This window comes from Engystomops pustulosus, chromosome 5 (assembly GCF_040894005.1).
Source record: "Engystomops pustulosus chromosome 5, aEngPut4.maternal, whole genome shotgun sequence".
NCBI classification, from domain to species: Eukaryota; Metazoa; Chordata; class Amphibia; order Anura; family Leptodactylidae; genus Engystomops; species Engystomops pustulosus.
The window spans coordinates 124,910,877-124,935,750 of NC_092415.1; the positions used below are offsets into that span (position 1 = coordinate 124,910,877).

Sequence of the window (24,874 nt, forward strand, 5' to 3'; positions counted from 1 at the left end):
AATAGAACACCCTAATGCTTTTCCTGACCAGCAGCAGCTCTCTCCCTAACGGCATCCAGACAGAGAATGATCCGAGCAGCGCGGGCAGGGGCTAGTCTATTCCAGGGTCACCTGATCAGGCCAGCCAACCACTGCTATCGACGTGTAAGGGTACCACGTCATGCTGGGTGGAGTTCAGAGGCTCTGTTTCTGGCCACCAAAAATCACAAGGGCGGGAGATGCCATTTTCTCGAGCTGGCGAAATACTCGCTCATCTCTAATCCTAATTCATCCATCCAGATTAGCTCATTTATGTAAGATCCTCGCTTTCTGTACAGCCACGAGTACCTGCAACTTGAGCGGCGAGCAGCGCTCAATACATGAAGCCACCACCATAGATGCCATACTCCTGGTTCCCCTCTAACAAGTGCACATGGGCGCACTTCACAGGAACCTGCCGAATTCCTAAACAACACGGACATTTAACCTGGGGCATTTCTCTAACAAGTTCCAGGAGTTGGTAAGCCACTTAAAGGACACCCGACATGAGTTCTCTGTCACTAGATCTGTCACCACTACCTGTTGGAGCAGCTCACAAGGATTCCATACCAGCCTTTATTTATTCAATTCATACATAAATCATTGTAAAATCATCTTTTTATTATGTAAATGAGACTAGTCACATGGTCAGAGGCAGTGATGTCACCCTGTTCCCCCTCCCCTCTCCTCCACCTGCTCATCTCTGTGTAATGTATAGTAAAGCATTGCTAGTGTCTGTGCTTCACCTGCGGACATGCTGCATCCTCCTAATACACACAGACATCAGCTACAAAAGTACCTGACATGTTCTGCTATAACAGTGATGGCGAACCTTTTAGCGACCGAGTGCCCAAACTACAACCCCAAACCCACCCTCATTTATCGCAAGGTGCCAACCAAAAATTAGTGCAGTAACTTATTGCTCCCTGTTCTTCAACAATGTTCAATCATGTAAGTATCACTTTAAAATATCACCGAAAGCAGCATCTTTTAATTTGTTTGAAACTGTAGAAAAATTCTTTGAGCCCTGTCTTGTCTGCTGGGGCGATAGTCCGGGTGCCCACAGAAAGAGCTTGGAGTGCCGCCTCTGGCACCCGTGCCATAGGTTCGCCACCACTGTGCTATAATATAGCTGCCTGGAGCTGTTGTATCTTTCCCATACACACACAGGCTGCAGGGGGTGTGGCCGCCAGCACCAGGAAGCACAGGGAGGAGACATTACACCATTATACCTCACATCATTATACAGGCTGTCAGTCATGCACTGGGGGTGTGGCTGTTCCTACCACTCATGAATAAGCTGGACAGCTTGAATATGATAATGACTGGACAACTCACAGGTCATTTGCATACAGCTTTAGGACCCCATTGCTTAAGTTTACAGCCATGTAGAGGGACAATGAAGGGATAGAGAAAATGCTTTCAAATGGCAGTTTATGAAAATATATTTAGTTTAGGGGGTTAATTTGCCTGACGGGTTCTCTTTAAATACAACTTTATATGGATAAAGTTGTATTTAAAGAGAACCCGTCAGGCAAATTAACCCCCTAAACTAAATATCTTTTCATCAACTGCCATTTGAAAGCATTTTCTCTATCCCTTCATTGTCCCTCTACATGGCTGTAAACTTAAGCAATGGGGTCCTAAAGCTGTACATGTACTGGACTATTTATGCATCTCCTCAATTGACTTGATAGATTTGTTCATGCATTTACCCCATAGACTCTCTCTATATATTATACATTACCCTGATGTATATTTAAATCTACCATATCCACGGAACCTTGCCATATGGCAAGGTTCCGTGGATATGGTAGATTTAAATATACATCAGGGTAATGTATAATATATAGAGAGAGTCTATGGGGTAAATGCATGAACACATCTATCAAGTCAATTGAGGAGATGCATACATGTTTTTTTTTATCATTCATTGACCAACAGAACTCTAATTCACTTGATAAAGGGGACGCCTGATCCCCAAAAAGCGTTGTGATTACATGGTCTTTAAAACATCAATAACATTTTGAAGAAAGAATTGGTCTCGCTGTGCGCCTTCCGTCCTTGACCCCTCTGACCCCTATTCTATGATGTCAATATTTGTTAGGTCAGCATGATAGAGGTCTTTGAAATAAAAATGAATCAAGGTCAAGGTGAATTGAGGTTATGAGTAAGAAGCCCAACGTCAAAACCTTCTGTATTTCCCTCATGCTGTGATGGATTTTTTATAAGAATAAAGGAACGTTTGTTTGGCAACTACTCTCTGGAATTTGCTCCGTTGAAGTGCTGGTTCGGACTGTGTTTTTGGAAAACTGAATCAAGGTTGCTACCTCCTCCGTTGAGTCATTGAAGGGTCACAGAGAGGAAAGATAGGTTTGGATGTATGCCATGGCTTGACTAGGCATCCCAGTAATTTAACCATGCGGTTCCCCCTCTATAAAATCTATTTTGTGTGCAACCATTACCCCAGTGTGTCTGTTCCTGATTATAAGTCTCCAACAACCTCTTATCGTTAATATAGGCCTGTTTGGACTGAGCTGTCTAGGGTTGCATGGGCCTGTTATGTCTTAAGGAGGGAGTCATGAAGCACATAAAACATTTATAGTGCGACTTTGTGCTTCAGTGATACATAAGCCATCATATGGCCTCTTATACTCACCTTTGAAGGCATCTGAGTGTTCAATGTGATAGCCCAAGTTGATCCAGTTGATTTCGAGGAAATTACGGAAGTCCCCCGACTCCACTTAGTATGTTGAGATATACTGCACTCCAGATATATACTTCTGCACGTAACATCACCCCATCCTTAATCCATAACACTAGTGAATATCTCTATATCTCTAACATCATGTCCTCTCTCTTCTTGAAACTTAAGCTTTCTAATGTTTAACTTCACGTCTTTCCAACATCTACTAACCGACCCAACCCTGACCTCCCCATCTCGGTCTGTGGGATCACTATAGCACCGAGGCAGCAGGCCCTTTGTCTTAGGGTTATGATGGATTCTGACCTCTCTTTTTTCCCATATATTCAATCTTTTGCCGCATGCATTTCAGAAACATCTCCAGAATCCAACCATTTCTGACAATTGAAACTTCTAAAATGCTAATTGTTGCGCTTATTCACTCTCAACTAGACTACTTTAACTCCCTACTAATCGGTCTTCCACTCACTAAACTCTCTCCTCTACAATCTATTCTTAGTGCACCAGCCAGGATTGTCTTTCAGATCAAATGCTACACGGATGCCTCCAGTTTGTGCCAACCACTGCATTGATTGCCTGCCTCCTTCTGTATTCACTTTTAAATAATAATACCCTCATCCACAAAGCTCTGAATAATGCTGCATCTCCATATCTCTCTTTTCTCCTCTAAGTCTATCGACCTTCCCGTGCTAGTAATATTAGATTAATCTCTACCTTTATTCGAACCTCTCATGCACGTCTCTCATGCACCTTCTCCCGAGTTGCTCCAATTCTGTGAAATGTACTTCCCAGGACTCTCAGACTAATACCCACCCTCCAAAGTTTCAAACCTGCTCTTAAAACCCATCTCTTTAGGCCAGCCTATCACACTGCATGAAACGTCAACTCTCCCTTTACAAATCCATCCTATTTCCTATCTCCCATCTGTTATCCGGCAAACAGCAGATATATACCAAGTGCCAGGGATCTCTGCAGTCTTTTTCACCTTGAACCCTGTAAAGAAGATGGCAACTGATGTCTGGTTCAAGCAGCAGAATTTTTATTTCTTAAATTATTTCTTAAATTATTTTATATTGTTCCCTTCTCTTTCACCTCTTGTGTTAACACCCTCATCCTCATAGTCTGTAAGCTCTTGTAAGCAGGGCCCTCACTCCTATTGTTCCATATGACTGTCTGTACTGTAATATTATATTTGTATATTCCCCTCTTATGATTTGTAAAGTGCTACGGAATTTGATGGCGCTATATAAAGATTATTATTATTATTACTTCTTAATGGTGGTATTTAATATTCCATGCCGTGTACTGGGAAGCGGGAAAAATTGCATCTTCATGCGTATTTGCATCTTCACGGGGAGCAACTATCCTGGCTAAGATGCCAACGGCGATCAGTGGGTTAACAGCCGTGATCGTTGCTATCACCGATCGCGGGTGTTACCGGTAAGCATTTGCTGCAATATGCTTACCGGCTATGGAGAGCGCTCAGCCAATGAGCCCTCTACATGCACCCTCAGCCGACGTGTGACATACTATTACGTCACATGTCAGGCATGGGTTAAACACACAGTAGAACAAGGGGTATGCCCCCCATAGCACTCCAAAGGAGGTGAAGGCATAGTACAGTTCATGATTCAAAGCATACCATATAATCTGTAAAACATGGCATAGGTAATGTGCTGACTTGCATGGCTGCCAGTGTCACTTGGTAATTAGGGGGCTGTCTGGCTATATACTACAGAAGGTTTGCAGGCTATATACTGGGGAGGGCGTGACCAATGCATTTTCCACCCTAGCCATGAATTCGGTGATTAGAGCAATCCCGATGGGACAATTTTTAAGATCAAAAAGGATATGCTCTACACCAGAAGCATTTGAACGTGAATCTCAGGAACTCTTTTTCGGTTTCGGGTAAGAGGATACAAAATGGACAATATCAAAGGGGGCCATCGCAGAGCCCAGGCAACGAATAGATCAACCCTGCTACAGACAAAACCTAAGAAGCCTAGGGATGATCAGGTAGGGCTTATAACTAGATATCATGCCCAATGGCATGAGATGAGGGATGTGCTGCAAAGATTCTGGCCCTTGCTACATACAGATAAGGAGATTAGCAACTTTGTTGCTAATAACAATTCAGTCACTCCCCGTAGATCATCCAATTTGAGAGATCAGCTTGTTAAAAGTCACTATGTATCAGATACTTCACAATATATTTTCAACTGTAAGGGTCCAAGATGGGGCTCTTTTCAGTGTGGGGATTGTAGTGCATGTTCCATTATGGAGAAAAGCAACTACTTCTCTGATTCCTAAGGACAAAATGAATATAAGATTGTACATCACATCACTTGCAGAACATCTAATGTGGTGTATTATGCACAGTGTCCTTGTGGACATATTTACATCGGGCTGACTTCTCGAGAATTGAGAGTCAGGATATTGGAGCACATTAGGGACATCAAAAATGCCAACACCGCAATGGACTCTGAGGAACTGAGCAAATTGAAAACTATACCAAGACACTTCTTGCAATTCCATGATGGAAATTGGAGACTTCTCAGATTCCGGGGCTTTGATAAAGTATCCCTGGGATGTCGAGGAGGTGACCTTAAGAGAATCTTAGCCCAGCGAGTGAATCACAGTGTTGCGGACGGTAACACCAGGGGGTCTAAATGAGGCAACTTCCTTTGCTCCCTTTTTGGGGTAGATTGCGATTTTGACTGGCACTGTAGTACATTTAGTTGGTGTGTATCCGACCTTTGTTAATGTTTTGATGTTTTTGACATATGCTTTGCAGGTTACTATGTACAAGATGTGGATGATTAGAAGCAGTGGATAGGATCCTGTTTTTATACGGACATGAGAGAGAAAAAATTTACCAATACAGCAGTGATCATCTTGGGAGATGCATTTGTATTCCATAAGGGACGTTTTGGGGCCAATACATATTGGTGTTTGATGATGTTAACGATACTTTCTGTATTGGTAGTTTGTTGCCTTGATGTATTGTGATATATATAACCGGGTAGCATTTAGTATTCTAATATGTGGTTTTGGTACAGAGATTCTACGGGGTATAAAATTGTACATCATATCACATGTAGAACCTCTAATATGATTTACTATCCTATCCCCAGTGTTCTTTTGGACTTTTATAGATTGTGTTAATGTCTTGTGAATTAAGATTGAGAATACTTTAACATACATGGGATATCAAAATTGCTCCTGTAATTGGGGAATTGTGCATCTAAAAACAATGTAGGGACACTTTCATGAATGTAACAACAACAATAGGAGACTTTTTAAAGGGTAACTGTAAAATTATTTGACAAAAAAATAGTTTTAGTACAGCTGAGGGACTTTGACAACAATTCCAACGATACCTGTATCATGCTTCTAGCTTCCTCCTATCCTGAGATATAGGGCTAGTAGATTTATGTGGCTATTTATAAAACACTCTAAGCTTTTCCCAAAGTGGGTGGAACTTACTGGTTGTCACACAGAAAAAATAATAAAGTTACTTATTGTGACCAGTGTGACTGGGTGTGTATTATATTCAATGCTGGTTGTGACATCAGCTATGAAGAATGTTGCCAATAGTACGTAGGGCATTCATGTGAACGTGCACATTTTGTGCAGGGAAGACACAGAGCACCAGAGCTCATTATACATTAATCTATTTCTATAAATTAGGGGGCATCATTAGTTGCTACTGTTAATGTCATTTGTATTTTAAAGGAGTGTTTTTGGTTGTTGTCATTTTGTTGCATATTATGTATATGTAAAAAAAATCTTGTAGGGGAAATACTAATTATTTCAAATTTATATCCAGAATTTTGGCCTCCTTCCTTCTAAAATCAACTTTTAAAATAATTGTTATGAGCCAGAAGGGCTCTGGGAGAGGGCATTACCAGGGCCCTTCATGCTATAGCTTTACAGGCTGTTACACTGTGCAGGAGCAGGTCTCACTCTCCTTGATGCTCCCTTGGCGTTTCCCCCTCTGTCTGTCTGCTGTAATTTTACAGCAGCAGCAGGGGAGGTTAAAGCACACAGTAGAACAGGGGGTATGTCCCCTTTAGCACTGCAAATGAGGTAAAGGCATGATGCAGCACATGATTCAAAACATACCATATAATATGTAAAACATGGCATAGTTTGGCGTAGTGTGCTGACTTGGGTATGCATGGCTGCCAGTGTCACTTGGTCATTAGTGTTTATTGATGATGTGACACAGGACAGAAGCAGCCAGATGAATTCTGAGGTATTTAGAGACATGGGGGATACTTATCATAAGTCTGTTACAGCAGAACTGTTCTATTTGCCTATGGCAACCAACCAGAGGTCAGCTTTGACTTTCCCACAGCTGTTTATAAAATTAAAGCTGAGCTATGATTGGTTTCCATGGCCAACTAGAACAGTTTTACCTCAGAAACTTGATGATAAATCTGCCCCACAATGCTTGCTTAAAGGTGTTTTCCCATTAAAGAAAAATCTTAACTCTCAATTCCCTAGTGATGTTAACATAATAAAGATTAAAATTTTACTCAGTTTTATTGCTGTTTTAGCTCCCATCAATCAGTGAAGGTCAGTACAAAATTCCAGGGTGTGGGCAGGGACTCTAATCAGACACATTGGGGCTCATTTACTAATGGTCACGTGCACGCTTTTGTTGGACTATGCAGTATTTTCTGAGCTAAAAAAGATTGGACAGGTTTTTAATAAGTGTGTGCGCTGGGATTGTGACACATGCGACCCCTTTGGTGGCGCAGCGGCGCTGGCTTCCATGCGGTACAAATTATGGGGTGTGCTGACGGATAGTCTGACTGATTCGGACTAATGGATTTAACTTTCAAATTGTGTTACAAGCCCAAGCACTTTGATGCACCACTAAAAATATGTTGAACTCTGTTGGACCTAAGCGGGGAAGCGACACATAGATTACTTTGGGCGCACAATCTTATTGTGCCACGGCAGGCGCATTATAGTCGGACAATGCACTTTCTGTGAACTCCAGTGACCATTTAAAGGGGTATTCCGGGAATATGAATGAATATGACACAAAAACCCATGACCCACAAACTCAATTATAAATAATTGAGTACAACAGTACTCAATGTCATTAGTCACAAAATGGAGCTTAAATAGTTTGATTTTATGATTTACAAAATGTATGGCCTCTCTAAAGTAGGTGGAGTTATCACTAAGATGGCCGCCACTGGAAAATACAAGTTCCATGATCCTTTAGTTCTCAGTAACTCCTCCTCCGTCTTATGCTCTGCTCCCACTGATGATGTAACAGACTGTCCTGCTCTGTTACCATAGTAATAATGTGTAACTGCCATCACTGAACATCACCACAACACTGGCCATACTGCATGCACTTCAAACAACCGACTACAGCCAAGCGTAGTGGTGATCACATGACCTGCCCAGGCAGGTGCAGGACATGTGATGTGGACATGTGACCAGCGGCCATCTTCTGTCCTGTGTCTGATCCGCAACGGACCGTGCGGAGGAAAATAATGGACTGATTAAAGGGCCAGTAGCATTTTAATTCTCCATTATAGTCTATGTCACCAGCATTTTCTGCTAAGGGGAGCTAAATTTTGGATAAAAATTAATTACACATTAGCTTATATTTTGAATACCCATTTGTATATGAATTATGCTTATTCCTGGAATACCCCTTTAAGTAAATGTGCCCCATTATAATCCATCTAGTTCTATGAGCTGACAATGTGGTTGGATTATAAGGGTCCAGGTTTATATACACTTTTATTTAGCTACTGAATATTGTACTAGTATCTGACACATAGAAAAAGAGATGAGACAGATCAGAGATAATGAGATGCCTATTACACAGAATTTCAGCTCTCCTACATCTTTGCTATTCCACCAAACCAAATAATCAGCACAAAGCGGAAAAACAATATTTGTTTTTGACAAAAACTTCTTAATTGAACCCACTTCATTAGCGACTCAATACCAAGCAAAGAATACATGAGTGAAACTCGGTCCTCATACAATTCATTGCTACGTAGTTAAAAATATAATTCATTTTATTTAAAAATAATCTAAAAGACCATTACAACATTAGAATACAACATGGAGTAAATCGTTCTCAACAGTCCATCTAATGCATCTGCATATCACAAAAACATTTAGCCACACAATTTCATTGGGCATAATAATATGTACAAACTGCTATTATTTCATAATAAAGTGTCAGTACCAATGTAGATCTATAGCAGCTTGAGATACAGTCTCAAAGTGCAAATGCAAAAAAATTTCCCATCGAGTTAATACAAAACATACAGTAAGCTAGATACTCAATTTCCCAAAGATTTCCAAAAAGTTATTAATTCTGAATTAACTTACCCATAATGTATGTATTAGAGTGAACGCAGGTGCAGATACCCCGAAGCGCGTTTCGCATGTCACCAGGGGGCCTCACAGTGAGTGTAGGCGTCAGTGATGTAGACTTGTACCATGTTAGCCATGGAGATCAGAAGAAGAGTATAGAAATCAGGCGATACTTTTTTAAGGCTAACCTCAGTATATTTGATGGTGAGCTTTCAAGAATACTACTCTTCGTCAGACATGAAGTTATGCATGAAACAGAAAATTCAAAGCATTTTATACACACTGGGCAGTGATCATCAAAGGATATTAAAAAAAAACTTTAAAACAATAGATTGATAAATACAGGCACATCTTATTGATGTACCCATTGATGTTCCCATACACTGTAGGTACAGATCCTCTCCAAATGTATTGCCAACGAATTCCAACCGATTCTGCATAAAGATACAAGACTAAAAGAAATATTCCCAGTCCCTTCTCTCCTGTCCTTCCGGCAACCACCAAACCTGAAACAACTGGTTGTCCGGAGTGCCCTGAGACCTCCATCAGAAAATGGTACTTCGCCCTGCCTTCAAAGCAGGTGTAAAATGTGCCAGCACATTCGTACCGGTGACCAGGTACCTGTAACTAAATCACAGCAGGTACATAAGATCAGTGGCGTAACAATAGCCGTAGCGCTTGCTACGGGGCCCGGGCGGCACAGGGGCCCGGGATGAACAGCCAAGACAAAACTTATAAATGCTTACTGGGATGATGGGACCGCCCTCGGACAATAATACGGGCCCGTGTCGTCCCTCTGTCCGCCCACTTCATCTGTGGGCCGACCGACTTGCCTCTTCATTTGTGGCCACTCAGCCTGCCCACTTCTTTCGGTGCGACCGCCCCAACGGCACCAGCAGCGGCGGCATGGCCACTTCTTCTAGGCTGGCCCCGCCTGTTCTCTCCGCGGCCGCGTTCGCCAGCCCCAGTCTCTGTGTGGCTGCACGGCCAGCCAACTCCTTCCGCAGCCTAGTGTCTTCACGGCCCCCCACACCTTCCGCTCCATCTGCGCCTGGTTGACTGACAGGCTTACCGAGTCTGCAATTGCGCAGGCGGCCTACTTCCGCAGCTTCCCGAAGACACAGCCTCCCACTGCACAGCAGCCGGTCTTCAGGAATTGTAAGTAAGTCCATATATTATGTAATATATTGCTGTGTGTATATATGTGCTGTGTGTATGTGCTGTATGTATGTGTATGTGCTGTATTTATGTTTATGTGCTGTATGTGCAACATCCCCCACCGGGGCCTAGCCTTTTCTCGGGGCCTGGAGTCAGCCGGGGCCCGCAGTACCTGAGTGGCTGGCGGTTGCGGCCTAGGCACGCTAGTGTCACGGTGCTTGGTATGGGGAACCTGAGGGCTGTCCCACAGCCTGGCAGGTCTCCAGCAGGGTGGTGTTGGCAAGAAATGATGAGGGAGAGGCTGCTATAGCGGATCTCCCGGTGGCAACCCTTTGGTGTCTAGAGTATGAGTCTCTGTGTAGTGGACAGGGTGCCTGTGATGAGGGCAGCCGTAGTAGCAGGGACCAGACGGAGGCAGAGGTTGAACAAAAACAACTTACAGTTCTTTATTGGAACCGACAGGAACTTCAGCAACGTGCCTTTAACAGAGTGGTGGAGTACTGAGATGCAGTTGGAGGAAGCCACAGGAGGTAGATCGCCAGCCTGGATGCAGAGGGCAGGCTGGGAGGTAGCTGTGTCCTAATAGGAAGCTTCAGCTTGTCCTGGAGTGCTTCAGGTATCACCCTTGAAGGTAGGATGATACCCCTTTCCTCACTAACTCTTATCTATTAGCTCCACTCTTCAGAGGCAGGGGCTAGGCTCTTCCTGCTCTGGTATGGTATGCTGGCTGAATAGAGTCTGGACTGGGGTAACCCAGTCTGCTTCTTCTCATCTGAGCTAGGCTAAACTAAACTCTTCTGGTGTCCTGCAGACCCTGAGGGTCTGACTAGAACTGAGCTCTTCTCCCTCCAGGGAGAGACTCCTCTCTAGAACATTCCTGGCCAGGGGTTTTGTAACTCCCCTGGTCAGGTGGTGGCTGCTCCTCCAATTACATCTCAGCTTACATTGGATAGAATGTAATACAAGTGATTGGACAACAGATCTAGCATCATACAAAACACTTAACTCCTGCCTTGCCCGGCAGGAGCTACCACTGCAATGTCCCCTGTGTGATGTGATGACATGCTGTGGGACGTATTCGCAAACACTCCTTCGCCATTGCATCGGCGAGGGTGTTGCATACCCCCGGGGCAATTGAAAGAGCCGCCCTCGGCTCGACTACAGATGATTTGGGGCGCAGAGGTAGATAGAGGCACTTCTGAGAAGTGCAGGCTATGTGAGATGTAGGGACAAACCGCCCATGGTCCTGGAGACAGGCACCTGGGTTGGTGTCGGACTAAGACAAAGACATGTAAATGCTAAGTATGACAGTTGGTCGCTAACGCCATTAAACCAAACTGTACAGTAGGAAAGGTGTGGTGTCATGTCCTGTAATCCACTCCTTGCACCAAGGCCTGTATATTTGTTATGTAAACACTTCTTCCCTGGCGACACATATATAGTGTGTGTATATGCATTACATTGGCATATGTGACACAATTAAGCATTATACACTGTACAAGTACCTGCCGACTGACATTCTTACCCTTGTATGAGCGGCATCCAGGTGCTATCTCTGTAACACCCCCGGTCCCCTAAAGACCCGCAATTTACGGACTACCCCCACGTGCAAACCTCGGTTTGAGGGATAAGGTAGCGGTCAGGGTTTTACATAGAGATGGTACGACACAGTCACGCTACAATCTGAAAAGCCTATCAAAGGTTAGTGCAAACTACTGACATCTATTGACAGTGTGCAAACATTTGGTAAATTCACATTGGCTTAGGAGCCCAATGGGTACACATCTTAAAACGTTACAAACGTTACAGAGGTAGGCTACTCAGGGTAGCAGAATAAATGTCTCTTTACCTGAAAAGGAAAAGGCATAAAAAAGTGCAAGCATAATGTCCATACCTAGAAGGGAGGCATTAAGTGCAAAATAATAAGTAGTCAAATAGCAATAGCAACTTTTCCTTGGAGTTGGCAAAAGTCTCACAGAAGGTCTTTAATGACAAAGTCCATCTTCTGGGTACAGCCCTTGAGGTGGGGAAAAGTGCCATAAAATATGCAAAGGGTCTCCTCTATGTGTAGAGGGACAGAGTCCTTTGGAAAGAATCTCTGCTGTGGCAGAGGAAAGGTGCTATCATAGCACATGATAGTGGAAAATCTCTTGACTGAGATAAATAAGGGTGAGAGTCTCAGGACAGTTTCTGGCTCTGTACGGACAATGGAAATAAATATACAATATGTACACAGTACCTGAAGAAAGCTTTCAGCCCATCAGGGGTTACTCGGCATCGCTGGGTTCAGCAGAGACAGGATCCAGCTCCAGCAGGGAATCCTGTGCATCCTCAGCGGAAGTAGGTGCCGGCTGGAGACACCTGGTAGCGGGTACTGCAGGTGCAGCAACATCCTCCGGACCTTCAGGAGGAGGAGCGCTGTCGCCCGGGGTGTCGGCTGTTCCAGCCGGGGGCTCAACTGAGCCAGGGACCACAGAGGGGTCCAGCAATAAATAGATAGGAACCTGCGGCAGCGCCGTGGCTCCTTCCAGCTCCGGTTCTTCTGGGGCCGGGTCGTCACCCCATTGGTAACCGGCAAGCGGAGAAGTGGGCCTCGTCGGAACCTCCGGACAAGGTTCACTAGCCGGGATGTCTTCCCCCACGGAAGAGCTGCGGGACCTGGCAATGCTCCCGACAGGGGAGAAGGTGGGGGTGGCGCCCTGGATCATGCCCGGCCCATGGATGGCAATGGGACCCGTACTCACGATCACCGTGGATGGAGCATTCACGTGGGTCACCGCCCGGGGACTCGCAGCCGAGGAGGAAGAGGTGTTCGGGGATTCGTCGGAGTCTGGGATCCGGATCACGCCAGCCGCCCACGGCCCTCGGGGCCCCTCCTGCAGAGAGAACTCAATGCACTCTCCCGGTCTCAAATTGTGGAGTCTTTCCGGAAGGTCAGGCCTCTTGACGGACCGGCGGGGAATAAATACCTCCCGTCCGGTGTAGTCCTGGGTGGCGAAGCCATAGCCACGCTGCCGGTCGAAGTACCGGACCATGCCGGTGGTGCGTTTCTGTTCCACCCAGGCTCCAGCTGTAGACTGGCCGGCCATGTAACGCTGGGCCTCCTTCTCTCGGCGTCGCTGTTCTGAAACAGCGTCTCGGAGTCTCTGGCGGACGGCCTCACCTGGTGCTGACCTCACTGTTCAAGATCCGCATGAGTTCTGGCATTTCGTTGAGGCGGGGCAGGAAGTCCGCTTCGTGCCAGAGGGAGGAGTCCAAGTCCTTCCCGCCAAGAGCTGTGGCGGGCTCTAGTTTTTCCTGCGCCACAGGAGGCGGGGTTCGCGCCCTTCGCACGTGGGTGGAGCTTGGTGTGTCATCTGGGTTTCCCGCCAGTGAAGGTTTTGGCGGGCTGGAATTACTTGTTGCGCCACAGTTTCGTGAGGTAAAATGCTTCAGACGCGGCAGCGCCGGATGTAGCAGAGCTGACAAAGTCCTTTGCAGGGTTTAACCTCTTGAGTGTTGGAGCGGAGCTCGACAGCACGTGGCAGCAGTAATACAGTTCAATGTGAAACACACAGTCACTTGGGCCGATACCCGAATGGGAGCAGGGTTAGGCAGCACAGTCTTTTCAATAAAGGATGGTCTTTAATGCCGGAATAAGGCACAGAAGTATCAATCCTGTTCGTGACGCCACTTGCAACATCCCCCACTGGGGCCTAGCCTTTTCTCGGGGCCTGGAGTCAGCCGGGGCCCGCAGTACCTGAGTGGCTGGCGGTTGCGGCCTAGGCACGCTAGTGTCACGGTGCTTGGTATGGGGAACCGGAGGGCTGTCCTACAGCCTGGCAGGTCTCCAGCAGGGTTATGAGTCTCTGTGTAGTGGACAGGGTGCCTGTGATGAGGGCAGCCGTAGTAGCAGGGACCAGACGGAGGCAGAGGTTGAACAAAAACAACTTACAGTTCTTTATTGGAACCGACAGGAACTTCAGCAACGTGCCTTTAACAGGGTGGTGGAGTACTGAGATGCAGTTGGAGGAAGCCACAGGAGGTAGATCGCCAGCCTGGATGCAGAGGGCAGGCTGGGAGGTAGCTGTGTCCTAATAGGAAGCTTCAGCTTGTCCTGGAGTGCTTCAGGTATCACCCTTGAAGGTAGGATGATACCCCTTTCCTCACTAACTCTTATCTATTAGCTCCACTTTTCAGAGGCAGGGGCTAGGCTCTTCCTGCTCTGGTATGGTATGCTGGCTGAATAGAGTCTGGACTGGGGTAACCCATTCTGCTTCTTCTCATCTGAGCTAGGCTAAACTAAACTCTTCTGGTGTCCTGCAGACCCTGAGGGTCTGACTAGAACTGAGCTCTTCTCCCTCCAGGGAGAGACTCCTCTCTAGAACATTCCTGGCCAGGGGTTTTGTAACTCCCCTGGTCAGGTGGTCGCTGCTCCTCCAATTACATCTCAGCTTACATTGGATAGAATGCAATACAAGTGATTGGACGACAGATCTAGCATCATACAAAACACTTAACTCCTGCCTTGCAAGGCAGGAGCTACCGCTGCAATGTCCCCTGTGTGATGTGATGACATGCTGTGGGACGTATTCGCAAACACTCCTTCGCCATTGCATCGGCGAGGGTGTTGCATATGTATATACTATGTGAATGTGTATGTGCTGTGTGATGTGCTATATGTATGTATGTGTGTATATGCTGTACAGTATATACTTTATGTATGTGCGTATATGTTGTATGTGTACAGTATATACTGTATGTGTGTGTACAGTATATACTGTGTGTGTGTACAGTATATACTGTATGTGTGTGTACAGTATATGTGTGTATGTGTGTGTGTATATTCTGTATATACTGTGGGGAATTGCTCTGGTAGTTGACTGGTAGCAGTGCAGGAAGCAGTGACACACGCAGGTTTAAAAGTCCAACTTAAGTGTTTATTCACACTTGCAAAACAGAACACAAATTCAGCCTTGGCTTAGGCACATGCAAAAACATTATAAAAGTAATTCCTGCCCGGCTAGGCGCTGTCTAACACATTTGGCGGACCCTAGCTATCCGGGTACCAGGCTGCCTGGCACACGCTCTTGGCCAGCAGCAAGACAGGAGACCCTCAGTTACCTTTGCTGTGAGAATGCAATCTCGCTTTCAGCTCTCCAGGTAGGGCCTCCCCTACTGCTTCTGGCCTGCAGACTAAATCAGACCCTAACGAGGCCTGTGACCTGCACCTGTGGGCTATACAAAAGCCCAGGACCGAAGCCCGGGTGGAGTAGGAGTCCCACTACCAGCCTACCCCTACTCCATAATAAGCAGGCCCAGTACGGACATTACAAATGTGTCTGTGTTAGCTAGGCCAACACAGACAAAACAGACTATTCCTGCTTATCATGTCTGCATTAACCCTTGGGTTACTGCAGACAAACCCAGGGCTTTTACCACCAGCATTTCATCTGCCTGTAAGACAGATAGCGGTTTTCCCACACAACACCTCTCACTTTCTCACATACCCTCCCCCTCAGTTCAGACCCACCGGGGCGATTTCCTGACATTAAGCAATGCGTTCGGGACAAGGCATCCGCATTGCCCTGTAGCTTCCCGGCTCTGTGCTCCACCATGAAACTGAAATTTTGGAGGGACAAGAACCACCTAGTGACCCTGGCATTCTTCTCCTTAGTTCTACTCATCCACGTGAGAGGAGAGTGGTCAGTTATGAGACGGAACTGTCGTCCCAGCAAGTAGTACCGTAGGGACTCCAATGCCCACTTTATCGCCAGACATTCCTTCTCTACGATACTGTAATTTTTTTCAGCTGGCGTGAGCTTCCTGCTCAGGTAAGTAATGGGGTGTTCCTCGCCATTCACCTCCTGAGACAGGACAGCTCCCAGTCCTACATCTGACGCATCCGTCTGCACAATAAACTCTTTCTTGAAGTTTGGCGCAATGAGGATGGGAGATCCACACAACGCAGACTTCAATGCCTGAAAAGCACCTTCTGCTTGTTCATTCCACCGCACCATGACCGGCCTTTTACCCTTCAGCAGGTCTGTCAGGGGAGCGGACATGGTGGCAAAGTTTGGTATAAACCGTCTGTAGTACCCTACAATGCCCAGGAATGCCCTGACTTGCTTTGTGCTCACTGGTTGAGGCCAACCCTGTATAGCGTCAATCTTGTTGATCTGAGGTTTAATTATACCTCGACCGATCACATACCCCAAATAGTGTGTCTCCTCCATTCCCAGCGCACACTTCTTGGGGTTTGCAGTCAGGCCCGCTGCCCTTAGAGAGTTCACTACGGCCTGTACCTTGGCCAAGTGACTCGCCCAGTCTTGGCTGTAGATGATAATGTCATCTAGATAGGCGGAGGCGTATCTCCTATGTGGCTTTAACACTATGTCCATTAACCGTTGAAAGGTAGCGGGGGTCCCATGAAGCCCAAACGGTAATACAACATAGTGAAAAAGGCCCTCAGGGGTAACAAAGGCTGTCTTTTCTTTAGCCCTATCTGTCAGGGGTACCTGCCAATATCCTTTAGTTAGATCCAGGGTGGTGAAGTACCGAGCACCCCCTAGTCTCTCAATAAGCTCGTCCACCCGGGGCATGGGATAGGCATCAAACTTAGACACCTCATTCAATTTTCTAAAATCGTTGCAAAATCGCAACGTCCCATCCGGTTTGGGAATTAGAACAATTGCACTGGCCCACTCACTTTTGGACTCCTCAATAACCCCTAGCTTCAGCATCTTCTGAACTTCTTCTGATATGGCTTGTCTACGAGCTTCAGGGACTCGGTACGGCCTTAATCTTACCTTTATCCCTGGCTCAGTGACAATATCATGTTTAATTACAGACGTGTAACCAGGCAACTCTGAGAACACATCTGTATTTCTTGCTACAAACTCTCGAGCCACTCGCTGTTGCTCTTTGGTAAGGGTATCGGCTATTCGCAGTTCTGCCTCCGGCACAGGCTTATCTGCGGCCGGTGAGGGTATCGCAGGAGGTGGACTAGCCAGGACCATCTCTGTATGCAGACTCTCTCTGTCTTTCCAGGCCTTCAACAGATTTACATGATAAGTCTGCTCGGGTTTTCTCCGTCCGGGCTGACGTATCCTGTAGTTCACCTCTCCTATTTTCTCTATAACCTCATACGGTCCTTGCCATTTAGCGAGAAACTTACTTTCTACAGTGGGGACTAGCACCAACACACGATCACCGGGACTAAAGCTCCTTACTTTTGCTGACCTGTTATAAACCCGGCTTTGAGTTCTTTGTGCCTCCTCCATATGCTCTTTGACAATGGGCATGACGGCTGCCACCCTGTCCTGCATATCTGCGATATGGTCTATTACACTTTTGTGGGGGGTGGGCTCTTGTTCCCATGTCTCCTTGGCTATGTCTAGGAGACCCCTGGGATGTCTGCCATACACTAACTCAAACGGTGAGAACCCAGTAGAGGCTTGTGGGACCTCTCGGATGGCGAACATTAAATATGGCAATAGTACATCCCAGTCCTTCCCATCCTTGTTTACCACCTTTTTTAGCATACTCTTTAAAGTTTTGTTGAACCGTTCTACCAATCCATCCGTCTGAGGATGGTACACAGAGGTGCGTAACTGTTTAATATTAAATAGTCGACATAGCTCCTTGGTGACTTTTGACATAAAAGGAGTCCCCTGATCTGTGAGGATCTCCTTGGGAAGTCCCACCCGGCAGAACATGGCAAACAACTCTTTAGCAATTAGTTTCGCAGAGGTGTGCCGCAGTGGGATGGCCTCAGGATATCGGGTAGCATAGTCCATGACTACCAGGATATGCTGATGCCCCCGAGCAGATTTAACTAAAGGACCGACCAAATCCATGGCGACCCTTTCAAAGGGTACCTCAATAATGGGCAGAGGTACCAACGGACTTCGAAAGTGTACCATGGGAGCATGCAATTGACAATCAGGGCAAGTTTCACAATACCTTTTTACCCTATCATATACTCCTGGCCAGTAAAAACGCTGCAAGATGGGTTCCAGAGTTTTTGTGGTACCTAGGTGCCCTCCCATCACATGCTTATGTGCAAGGTCTAACACCATCTGACGATATGGCTGAGGCACCATTAACTGCTCCCGGGTTTCACCGTGGACCTTATCAATGCGGTACAACAACTCCTGATTTACCACCACACGAGGGAACACCTTATCCGCACCTGGGTGCTGAGGTACGCCATTAATTTCTACCACATTTTCTCTGGCGCGGACCAGAGTGGGGTCCTGGAGTTGGGCAGTACCAAAGTTGTCACGGGATACCTCCAAATCAGACAACTGCGGTCCTGTCACTACCTCCTCAGTTTCGCCTGCCATAACATCTAGGGGAAACATTACACTTCCATCTTCTGTGGCGGTCACCCCTACGGCAGGAACTCCAGAGTCTGGGTCATCAGGCTCGGCTTCAGAGATCTGACCAGACAACACAGGAGAACAACCCCCCAACTCTTGGTTTCCCCGCCATAGAATCCAGAACATGGGGAAGTCCCGTCCCAAGATAAGGTCATGGGGCAAGTTCTTGACAACCGCTGCCTCATGTAGTGTCTCTCCACAAGAGGTCTGGAAGTTAATAACTGTGGTGGGGTAGTCCTTTACGTCCCCATGGATGCACAGGACTCCAATTGTGCGCCCTGTGACTGCCTTGGGGTCTGTGAGGGACCCATTAATCAAGGTCACACGACTGCCTGAGTCCAGCAGGGCCAACGCTGGATGCCCTGCCACAGTCACCCGGCACAGGCGGCGCTCATCAGCAGAGTCGGGGCTAGTAGCTGTGTAGACAGGGGCAGCATAGAGAGAAACCCTTCTGGCGGAACTGCAGTCCATGGGCTCTGAGGAATTGGGGCAATGGGCTGCAATATGACCTGGCTCATGGCAGGTCCAACAGGTGGGAGCCTCCCCCCTCCTCCTCCCCTGGGGTACTTCCCGGACATTGGGCGTTGTCCTGCCCCGGGAATTTGTGGGTGACAAGACCTTCCGTGCCTTAAGGCCTGCCTTGGTATAAGGGGCTTTCTTTGTTAGGGCCTGAGTGGCACAAAACCTCTCCACCAACCCCACCAGCGCATCGGCATCAGACGGGTCCCCGTGTCCCACCCATTGTTGGATCTCACCCGGCAAAACCCTCAGAAAACGGTCCAAAACAACCTTCTCGACCATCTGGGCTGGGGTTGATGTCTCCGGCTGAAGCCACTTGCGAACAAAGTGAACAAGTTGGTGCATCTGCCCCCTCGGTGGTAGCGCCTCCTGGTATCTCCAGCTATTCACTCTTTGAGCACGTAGATGCTGATCCACTCCTAGTCGGGCCAAGATCTCTGCCTTTACCTTGGAGTAGTCCCGGGCATACTCCTCGCTCAGGTCGTAGTATGCCTGCTGGGGATCAGCGACGAGGAAGGGGGCCAACACCTCTGCCCAGTGTTGCTGTGGCTTGCAGCTTCAGTGCTGTCAACTTCCAGGACATGCACTAGTGTATACTTCACTGCACTTTGCCCGCTCCAATCCACCATATGTGGGGAATTGCTCTGGTAGTTGACTGGTAGCAGTGCAGGAAGCAGTGACACACGCAGGTTTAAAAGTCCAACTTAAGTGTTTATTCACACTTGCAAAACAGAACACAAATTCAGCCTTGGCTTAGGCACATGCAAAAACATTATAAAAGTAATTCCTGCCCGGCTAGGCGCTGTCTAACACATTTGGCGGACCCTAGCTATCCGGGTACCAGGCTGCCTGGCACACGCTCTTGGACAGCAGCAAGACAGGAGACCCTCAGTTACCTTTGCTGTGAGAATGCAATCTCGCTTTCAGCTCTCCAGGTAGGGCCTCCCCTACTGCTTCTGGCCTGCAGACTAAATCAGACCCTAACGAGGCCTGTGACCTGCACCTGTGGGCTATACAAAAGCCCAGGACCGAAGCCCGGGTGGAGTAGGAGTCCCACTACCAGCCTACCCCTACTCCATAATAAGCAGGCCCAGTACGGACATTACAAATGTGTCTGTGTTAGCTAGGCCAACACAGACAAAACAGACTATTCCTGCTTATCATGTCTGCATTAACCCTTGGGTTACTGCAGACAAACCCAGGGCTTTTACCACCAGCATTTCATCTGCCTGTAAGACAGATAGCGGTTTTCCCACACAACACCTCTCACTTTCTCACAATACCGTATGTATTTGTGTATATATTGCATGTATATGCAGTATGTGTGTATGTGTATACTGTGTGTATGTGTATAAACTGTATGTAGACACATGCATATAAATATTTATATGGTGTATGTGTGTATCTGCTGTATATACTGTATATATGTGTGTATATGCTGTATGTATGTGTGTATATGCTGCATAAAGATTCAGTATGTGTATATGGTGTTTTTATACAACGTGTGTGTGTGTATACAGTGTATACACAGTGGGTATATACCATATGTAAAAGAATGTGTTGTATGTATGCTATATGTATGTATGTATATAAATAGTATGTATGAAACTTTGATGTATATATACTGTATGTATATACAGTTTGAGTTTGTATATACTGTATATGTTAGTGTATAAATATATATATATATATATATATATATATATATGAACATAAACTTGTGCATATGAATGTATATGTATGTATGTATGTGTGTGTGTACGAGTATATAAAAGTGAGTGTAGAATGTTATGTGTGGTGTATTTAAGTGTATAAATGTGTGTGATTGTATAAACGTGTGTGTATGCATGAATACTTTTTTAGCTGGAGGGGGGCCCCATGCAGAAATCTGCTATGGGGCCCCTGCCTCTCCTAGTTACGCCACTGCATAAGATCAAAGGGACATTTTCCTGCAGATCTTCTAATGTGGTCTACCTTATTATGTGTCAACTTTGTCCAACCACAGGCCTTTATGTTGGGGAAACATGCCAGAGACTCCATCAGCACATGAACCCGCACCAATCTGATATTAAAAATGAAAGGAAAGATCTCCCAGTGGCTGCACATTTCCCCAGAGAGGACCACACTATGGAAGATTTGCAGATTACTATTTTAATGGGACATTTTAAGACACAGAGGGAAAGGAAAGAATAGGAGTATAAATTAATGAGGAGATTCAACACCTTACAAAGTGGTCTTAACATTCATGCCAGATTCATGACCTCCTATGTCTGACCTGGAGGCCACAAGCCTCACAGATTTTTTATGTGTTTATTGCTGTCCTGTGGTAAATAAGAAGTCCCTGTATTTATCAATCTGTTGTTTTAAAGTTTTTTTTTAATATCCTTTGATAATCACTGCCTAGTGTGTATAAAGTGCTGTGAATTTTCTGTTTCATGGATAACATCATGTCTGACAAAGAGAACTAGTATTCTCAAAAGCTCACCATCAAATATATTCAGTTAGCCTCAAACAGGTATTGCCTGATTTCTTCACTCTTCTTATGTGTCAGTAAGAGAGATCAGTCCCGGACTGCAGGGTGGCAGGGCTAGAGTGCAGGGTGCAAAGAGAGAGACAAGCTCCGTGAAGTCTCAAACAAGTTGGCAGCCAATCTTAAAATTAATAGTTATTGGGTCGTGTCTAGGGCCAAATTAAATTGTGTACACCAGGACTGATATAGACTGGTTAGACATATATCTGGGAAATGCTGTATTTTTGTTAATAACATTGAATTAGAGAATGCAATGAAAATCCAAATGCAACCAAACCAATGGCCCAAAACATAAAGCAAAATCAACCCACACATTTATTAAAGCAAAGAGGTGGAATATTCTATAATGGTCAAGTCGCTACTCCACGCCCCAGTAACCTGTGCATTTAATTTACATATTACTAAAATAAAGTTTTTAAGCATAGGCTTAAATTCTAGGATTATTAAATTACAGATTATGGCAGTGGAAGGCAGGAGGAATCTACCATCAGATCTAGATTTCTCATGGTATGTTTCCTTTAAAGGGGTTCTCCCAAGGTTGAAAAATATATCTTCTTCCAAAAATAGTGCCACACCTGACCATGGTTTGTGCAGGTATTGCAGTCTTTAAAGTTAACTGTTAAAGACTAAACTCCAGACAGAATGGCCTACGGCCAGTGACTACAAACCTTTGCAGTAAAGGCCTGTCAGAGCATTATGACACACAGTGTCTGGTGATGTCTTTGAGTTCAAGACTTCAGGCAGGCATTGCCAACAAAGGGTTTTCAACCAAATATTGGAAATTGACATTTTATTTATAATTATTTAATTTGTCCAAATTACTTTTTAGCACCTGAAATGGAGAGATTATGTTAAAAATGCTAGTTCAGCACATTTTAAGCAATACATTTGTTAAACTCACTAATTAAAATTACATCTGAATTGTTTTGTTCAAAATTTATTGTGGTAATGTACAGAACTAAAATCAGGAAAATGATCTCTGTCCAAATATTCTGGAGCTAACACTTTGATACAATACCGCAGAATTAGCCAAATAATTCAATGGTGCAGCACTTTTTTTTACATTTAATATGTAATATTGAAGTACCAACTTACCTGGAACTTATTAAATCTTTGGGCACAAAGAAATCTTCACTTGAAAGATATGCTGCAGCAGTCCCACCACCAAAGTAATATTTCCTCAATAAATGAGCAAATCGATTGGAAACAATCAGAGCTCCTAAACCAGTTGGGAATCCAAAAATCTTGTAAAATGAAACTGTGACCAATTCAGGTTGGTATGCTGAAAGGTCTAGTGGAGAAGTGCTGACAAAGGAAGCTGCATCCAACAAAACAATCCATTTGCCTGGAACCCTAATGGGCAACATTTCTCCAGTCTGGATCTTTTTTATCCAAGAAAGAGGATACTTGGTTCCTGAAAAATTGCTTAGTGCTGGATAGCAGAAAAGATGGAAGGTGCCATCGTTCTGATGTTCAAATGTGTGACTTTCTGATTTTAACAATTCTTCTGGTTCAACTGGAATAGACAAAACTTGTAACATTTTCAAGATCCCTCTCATTCCAACCACTGAGGTGTGATTATCTGTTAGGTAACAGAAGTGGCTGCCTGAAGTGCTTGAACTTTTTGGAGACCATGGGAAGTTTTCTGCCACTAGTTTAAGAGCTGCAGTGCTGCCCGATGTGAAGATAACTGTGTAGTCTTCTGAAGAGGTATTAAAATATTGCAATATTCTATAAGATAAAAAAAGCAGAAAATGAATATATAATTGACCTTTTTAATTGATTGTTTTTTTTAAATTTTTCTAAAGATCATGATACTTACTGAGCTATAATGTTAACCCCTTACAGACATATGACATAATACTAAGTCACATATTGCAGCAAAGGCTTACCGGTAACACCCGTGATCTTGCCCGCCATCTTGCAGAGGATCCTCGCTCCCCGTGCCATCATCAGGGAGGATGACCCAAGGCTCCTTCGTGTTAACCCTTCCATTAAAATACGCTATCAGCACATTGTAATGAATGAGAAGAAAAATCCATACTGTAGTATGGCAGTATATAGTAGGATCGATCAGACAAAAAAAAAATATATATATAATAAAAAAACATAAAAATTCAAATCAGCCCCCTTTCCCTAGAACTGATATAAATATAAACAGTAAAAATCATAAACACATTAGGTATCAACGCGTCCGAAAGTGCCCAATCAAAATATATAATATAATATAATATAAAATAATAACCGATTTTCACTGCATTTAACCCTGTAATGGAAAATAACGCACAAAGTCAAAACTGGCACTTTTTTGCCATTTTAAAAAATCTAAAAATTCTATAACAAGTAATCAAAAGGTTGTACAGTCCTAAAATTATAACATTGTAAATGTCATCAAAAGTTGAAAAAAACAACACCTCCCAAAACTCTGTATACCAAATTATAAAAAAGTTATTAGCGCCAGAAGATGGCAAAATCCAACCCCCCCAAAAAATTGTACAGGAGGTTTTAATTTTTGTAAATGTATGAAAACATTATAAAACCTATACAAATTTGGTATCCCCGTAATCGTACCGACCCAAAGAATAAAGTAGACATGTCATTTGGCACGTACAGTGAAATCCAAGCCCACAAGAATACAGTGCAGTTTTTTACCACTGCATTTGGAATTTTTTTCCGCTTCCCAGTACATGGCATGGAATATGAAATACCACCATTTTGAAGTGTAATTTATTATGCAGAAAATAACCCATAAAACAGCTCTGTACATGGAAAAATAAAAAAGTACAAAAAACACAAAAGTGTACAAAATGTGTAAAACATTAAATGTTTTTACAATTAAAACATTATTTACAGTAATTAATGTCCCTGGTACAAAATTAGTGAAGAGGAACCCTTACAAATGATGTGACATAGTTTAACATTTTTTTATCCTAAAAAAGTTGTATATCAAATGTTTGTATATATGCATGTTTTCTACACTATGGCTGAATTTATCAGAGCAGAACTGCACTAGTCACCCATGGCAACTAATAAGAGCTCAGATTTTATTTTCCCACATTAGTTTATAAAATGAAAGCTGAGCTGTAATTGGTTGCCATAAGTAACAAGAACACTTTTGCTCAAAGAAACTTCTAATAAATCCACCCAATTACTGAACTCCACACTGTAGAGGTACAGGAATTCACTTGGTGGATAGTGATCTGCTAACCCTGGAGAAAGGTA

The 24,874-nt window shown here is 44.7% G+C and overlaps 1 protein-coding gene across 5 annotated transcripts in view; it reads right to left on the minus strand.

The window, feature by feature from the left end:
* MOCOS (molybdenum cofactor sulfurase) overlaps positions 1 to 24,874 on the minus strand; it is a 551,645-nt gene that overhangs the window by 338,367 nt on the left and 188,404 nt on the right. For all 5 annotated transcript variants that reach the window (XM_072152958.1, XM_072152962.1, XM_072152959.1 and 2 more), the window contains one exon: positions 22,748 to 23,383. In XM_072152958.1, coding sequence (XP_072009059.1) covers positions 22,748 to 23,383 — 636 coding nt within the window. The remainder of the gene's footprint in view (positions 1 to 22,747; positions 23,384 to 24,874) is intronic.